This window comes from Canis lupus, chromosome 16 (assembly GCF_011100685.1).
Source record: "Canis lupus familiaris isolate Mischka breed German Shepherd chromosome 16, alternate assembly UU_Cfam_GSD_1.0, whole genome shotgun sequence".
NCBI classification, from domain to species: domain Eukaryota; kingdom Metazoa; phylum Chordata; class Mammalia; order Carnivora; family Canidae; genus Canis; species Canis lupus.
The window spans coordinates 6,607,941-6,614,085 of record NC_049237.1 but is presented as its reverse complement, the minus strand read 5'-3'; the positions used below and the strand labels follow the sequence as shown (position 1 = coordinate 6,614,085).

General features: G+C 41.8%; 1 gene segment (V, D, J or C); it reads left to right on the top strand.

Annotated features, from left to right (window-relative positions):
- The first annotated feature begins 3,126 nt into the window (after nucleotides 1-3,126).
- On the top strand, nucleotides 3,127-5,035 carry LOC119869605. The segment is given in 3 exon segments: nucleotides 3,127-3,230; nucleotides 3,358-3,447; nucleotides 3,579-5,035. Coding segments are annotated over 2 exon segments (456 nt in total).
- The last annotated feature ends 1,110 nt before the right edge of the window (nucleotides 5,036-6,145 follow it).

Genomic DNA, 6,145 nt, shown 5'->3' with positions numbered 1-6,145 from the left:
ATTAACAAATCAAATCCAGATATATCTGCATAGCTATGTGTGTGTGTGTGTATGTGTATATCCATGTGTAGTGGTAACGCATTACGACCAAGTAGGTTTCTCACAGGAGAATTATTAGCAGAATAATGAAGAATAATCATTTGACCATATAAATAGATGCTGAGAAAATTTTTGACAAAATCCACTACTTGTTCAAAATGAGTTTTCCTTTGATCAAACTGATAAAAGAAGAGGCTTCTCAACCTGCTTGAGGCTATCAACAAAGAATGCAACAAACATCATGTTTAATGGTTAATACTGAACACTTTCCTCCTAAGGTTGAGAATAAAGCATGATGTTTTCTGTCACCACTTTCCTTCAGCATTGGATTGGAGGTCTCAACCAGTGTGAGACAAGCCAAAAAAAGAAAAGAAAAAGAAAAAGAGAAAAATCCTAAATATTGTAAAGGAAGACATAAAATTATGACTATTTTCAGATGACATGGTTGTTTATATTAAAAACATTAAGGAATCAATGAACAACAACTAGAACTAATTAGTGAAGTTAGTAAGATGAGATGCATGGTCAATATAAAACAAACCAAGGGGTACTTGGGTCGCTCAGTCCGTGAATTGTCTGTCTGCCTTTGGCCCAGGTCATGATTCCAGGGTTCTGGGGTCAAGCCCTATGATGGGCTCTCAGCTCAGCAGGGAACATGCTTCTCTCTCTCCTTCTGTCCCTGCCCCCTGCTCATGCTCTCTCTCTTGCTCTTAAGCAAATAAATAAAGTATTTTTATTTTTTAAAACCAAGTGTTTTCATCCTAGTTGCAAACAATGGAAAAATAAACTTCAGGAGACAGTATCATATACAATACTATCGATAACAGGAATAGATTCAGCAGAAGATGTTCAGTGAAGAACTACAAAACATCACAAAGGGAAATTAAAGAAAATACTAAAAATGGAAAGATTAATAATCATGTTTGTGGGTTGGAAATTTCAATGCATCAAGATAGCAGTTTTCTCAACAAATACTGTTGGAACAACTGGATGATCATGTGAAAAGAAACGTACTTTACTAATACCTCATACCAGAAACAAAGGTCAATTTGAGATGGGTCATGGACCTAAGTATAAAAGCTATAATTAGAAATCTTCTAGAAGAAAACATAAAAACATCTTTGTGAGATTTTTCTTATGACCCAGAAAGCACTAACCAGCAATAAACATCTTTTGTGCCTGAGGATATGTGTCATACAGTTCAATAATTCACAAATGAGAAGAGAGCTTTCGATATCCCTAGGATCACACCCACGAACACACAATACATGGTAAAAAGCAGGATTTGGGGGGGTGGGGGGGTGGAGACTGGGCAGTCTGTGCTCTGCCTGTGGTGGGGGATGGGTCAAAGAAGTGGTTTGTAAATAAGATTTGGGAAAAATAAAATAAGATAAAATCAGAGACAAACCATAAGAGACCCTTAACTCTAGGAAATAAACTGAGGTTTCTGGAGGAGAAATGGAGAGGGGATAAAGTAACTGGGTGATGGGCATTAAGGAGGGCATGTGATGGAATGTGCACTGGGTGCTATATGCAACTGATGAATCACTAAATTCTACCTCTGAAACTAATAATACACTATATGTTAATCAACTGAATTTAAATAAAAATTTGAGAACCATATGAGCCATCCTGGAGGAGGAGTACTGGTTCATGCCATCAAGGTCTTTCTGGGTTGTCCAGAAATGGGAGCATCTTTTTCAATTCTATGCCCATCCAATTACATATCTCTTCCGTTCCTTCCTCTGATAATGGTCGCTCACTCCTCCTCGGGCGTAGATTCTGCTCCTAGGACAAGGTATGCTTCTCCTGTCCTTGCCACGCATCTACAGACTTGTACTGTAGGACTCCACCAGACCTCAACAGACGGACCCTGATAATAGTTGATACCTCCCAAATCTCTCTTCCACTCCAGTCACTGCCTACACCAGGGGGCAGCAAAACAGCATGTTTTCTTTAAGAACTGCAAAGTAGGGCCATGTTTTTCCAATTAAGGGCAAACTCAGAGATGACAATCTTTCTTAAAATTATCCTGTTGTATGAATCAAGCCCCTGGATAAGCAATTTACTGTAAAAAAAAATCCAAGTCTCTACTGGTAGGACTAATGAACAATTCTGTCCAGAAAGAGAAAAAAAGGAGAGAACACTGGAATGTCATATAGAAGGTGTACACTGGCTATAAAAATGTGCCAGAACAAAGCAATGAGTGTGCAAAATAAGAGGAGAGAGAGAAAATAGTGAGAAATGAACAAGAGAAGCCATGAGTTGGTAATTACTGAAGCCAGGTTATGTAGGGACATGGAAGCTCATTATATTATTATATATCTTCTTTATATATGCTGGAAATTTTCCCAATTGAAAGAGAAATTATTAAGAAGAAGACTTTCCCAATGAGATATATGGCCAGATTGATTAGTGTAGGAGGCAATGGTATATTCATGGATGAGGAAAAGTCAGGAAAAGCACAGACCTAAAGGGCAAAGAAGACTGACTTATGACACCAATGTTTCTCACTGTCTTTGCTGTTGTGCTGTATTTATACTTTGTTGCATTGAAATACTGAAGATTTTCCTCCTAAAGTCAGCAACAATCTGTGTTATGCTAAAATCACCTCTTTAATGAACTATTTTCAGTTCATTCAAAATAAAAGAGAAGATATTAAGTATTTCTTTGAAATACACACCCACATTAAGAGAATACCTTCCTACAATTAGCCCATATTTTCAGTAAAGGTATGTGCCCAGGAAACATTGACCAGAAAAGCAGCATCCATCAAAGAACAGTGGAAATTTGGAACAAAGGTAGCCGTGCTGGCCCCCAAGAAAAGACAAAACAAAACAAAACTTTCAAACTTTATGGTGAATATATTCAAATAGCATAGCTTACCTAGACCCGGATTAGACAAAAATGAATAAATGCAGAAAAAAAAAGAAATGTTACAGTCACAACATTCCACTGGGACTAGCTTCCCTTTCTTTGAGATGATTCTGAATTTACTCCATAGCTTATTCATCTGGGGTGGGGGTGTGCCCTGGAGCACCTGTAATAGGAGAGGCGTGGGAAGGGGAGGAGAGACTACCACCCAGTGGGTGGCAGAGAAGAACCAGGAAGAGAAGAGGAGCAAGTTAAAGAGTTTCTGCGCATTTGGTAGGACGCATAGTAAACCAAGGCACCACCTTCCTGAGTAATAAGTGAGTGAAGGTTAGGCTCTGGGGGGACAGAGGTGTGGGTGTATCTTTCTCAGAGGCCAAGTAAGCTGTGAGGGACATCGCTGACTGAATTTTTCCCATTTCCTATATCCATGCCCTGTTTCCCCAGCACTCAGAGTTGGAAACGCCTCCATCCTGCCTTTCCCTACCATGGGCTTCTTGCTCCTCTGCTGTGTGGCCTTTTGTCTCTTGGGAACAGGTGAGTTTGGGAAGCGTGGGGAAACCCTGCCTTACATTTTCCAGCTCTTGGCTGAAGCTTCTCCCCTCAGCCTGTAGCTGGAGGACCCTTCCTGGGCTCTGTCTCCAGTTTCTGTCTTGTTTCCCCCACAGGTTCCATGGATGCTGGCATTACCCAGACCCCCCGGAATGGGATTATAAAGAAAGGAAAGAACATTTCACTGGAGTGTTCTCAGATTAAGAGTCATAACTATATGTACTGGTATCGACAAGATCCGGGAATGGGGCTACGGCTGATCTCCTACTCCTTTGGTGTCAATTATATTAATGAAGGAGAGGTCTCCAATGGGTACAGTGCTTCTCGAACGGACCTGGAGAAATTCTCCCTGTCTGTAGGGACTGCCATTCCCAACCAGACAGCTCTCTACTTCTGTGCCAGCAGCGATTCACACAGTGCTTATTGGTCACCTGCTCCCCATACAGAAAGCAGGCACATTTGCTCGGACCACACAGAAGGCTTCCTCCATGTGGGACATGGGGACTTAGAGGGGTCTGAGTAGTTCTACACCGTGTGAGCCTCAATCTGAGCTGTGGCCATGTTGGGTCAATGTCCCCAGGCCATACGGTGATGGAAACCACAGGCTGGACTGAACCTATCTCCCCTGCCGACTGACCCTCCTTCTCTATTCTAGTGGGGCTAGCTCAGTAGTGTCCTTCTAGGAGAATGAACCTGACATTTGCCAAGACCACCATGGTTTTCAGTAAGAGCATTTCTTATGAGCTCCAACAGGATGTGGCTTGTCATCGTTCTTTTGCCTCTTCTTTGCCCACTTTGCAACATGTTCCACTCCATTCTGTTCCTTCTGATGGTCCCTTTATCTTGCTGTCCCCTTCTCAGTCCTGGTTCCTCCAAGAGCTGGGCACTGTTCAACTCTGTATTTGGGTGCTTTTATACCAGGCACAAACTGACTACCTTGTTTTCTAAAACTTCACGCTAAGTAAATTTAATTACTATTTAAATCTGACTCAGAAAGTGAAGTGTGTCAAGTACTAGAGACTGTGATCTATAAAAGATATCTTTCATCTACTGCCCCACACTCGGATCTCTGCTGAGAATAATCTTAACCTGTGGGAGCAGAGAGACTATGTCATTATCTAGATGTACTGGATTCCAAAAAAAATTGCCTGCTCCCCAGCATGGAGCCAAAGCTCAGAGCTTGGAGATTCCTTTTCTCTCAAGGTATTGGAATAAGCCCCCTGCTCCCCTGCAGAGGGGACCCTCCTGGGAGCCAGTGAACTCCAGGCACAAAAATACTCAATCAAGGGCTGCTATAGCCTGATGTAAAACCTGCCTAAGAAATAAATTGAAGACTTTCTGATGTGCTTTGTCTTCATACCCCATGAGCCTCAATTATTTCAACAAAAGAATCCCCGACTCGGTGACAGTTCACCCAGAGAATGCAACTTATTTCATTTTCTACCTGTTCTGATCTGAAAAGAATGTCACGCTTTTTTTTTCAATCTCCTGTATGAGTTCTATCTCATCTGCTTTCCCTTTAAAAAGTCAGTTTTCGAAATTAAAAAAAAAATTAAAAGTCAGTTTTCTAGAATTTTGTTCCCTGCTTTCTATATACACTTCACCAAAATCTCATCTATAATAATAATTCTCTCATACGCTATTAACTATTCCCTTTAATTATTTTCTAGCCATTTCCAGTAGATTTTCATAGGACTTTCCTTCTGCCTTCTTTTTTCGCTTAGTATAAATATTCTTCCTTAACCTTCCCATTTGTGATCATGACAATTTCTTTCATAAGCTCCAAACTAGTGGACTTACCAGTCTCCTGGATACCTCCAGCTGGATGCTCCACAGTTCAAACTCAAGTAATTTATTGCTGTATTTCTCATCCCCTAACACTGCAGGCACCCATTCTGGCTTCAAACACTATATTGCTTCTCAGTGACTGGAACCATCATTCTAGATTCCTCTTTCCATAAGCTCTCACATTAAGTCCATTTACAAATCTGTGATTTCTATAATCCATATTGTCATGGATTTGGTTTTCTAGAAAGCAGACTTTGCAGAAGAGGTTAATGTTCAGTGGGCCATTAGAAAGTGTTATCGCGGAAAGAAAGAAGGAGGATAGGCTGAGGATAAAGCTGGGCTGTCCTGCAACCTTGACAAAAGTCTTAGCTGAGCCACGAGGAGCCTTGAAGCCTTGATGGCCATTAGAAACTCCTGAAGTTGAGGCGAGGGGACCAGGTCTTGTACCCACTTTCCCTGCAACAGTGTCAGTGTGCATGGGTCGCCCTAAGAAAGGGCATGCCTTTGAGTGATGGGGAGGGCAGAGAGGTGTCTCTCTGGCCAAGGCAATCCACAAAGAGGGCTGTTAGCCAGCAGCACTCGTAGCAGAGAGAAACTGTCCTTCAGGGCTGAGGGGAGATAGGACACATCACAGGGGCACACATAGCTAATACATGTGTTCATCTGATTCAGCTACTGCTTTCCTTCCTTGTTGCTTCTACTTCAGCGCAGACCCTCAGCATCCATTCTCTAGACAAAAATGCAATCCCTTCTCACTGGCCTACTAGCCCCTTACTTTATCGGCTTTACTCGGTCTTCAACATCATCACCAGCCGGAATGCATCTGGCGTTCTTCACATGGCATGCAAGGCCCTTCATGAACGAATCTCCATCTAAAAATGCAGCCAAGTTTCCA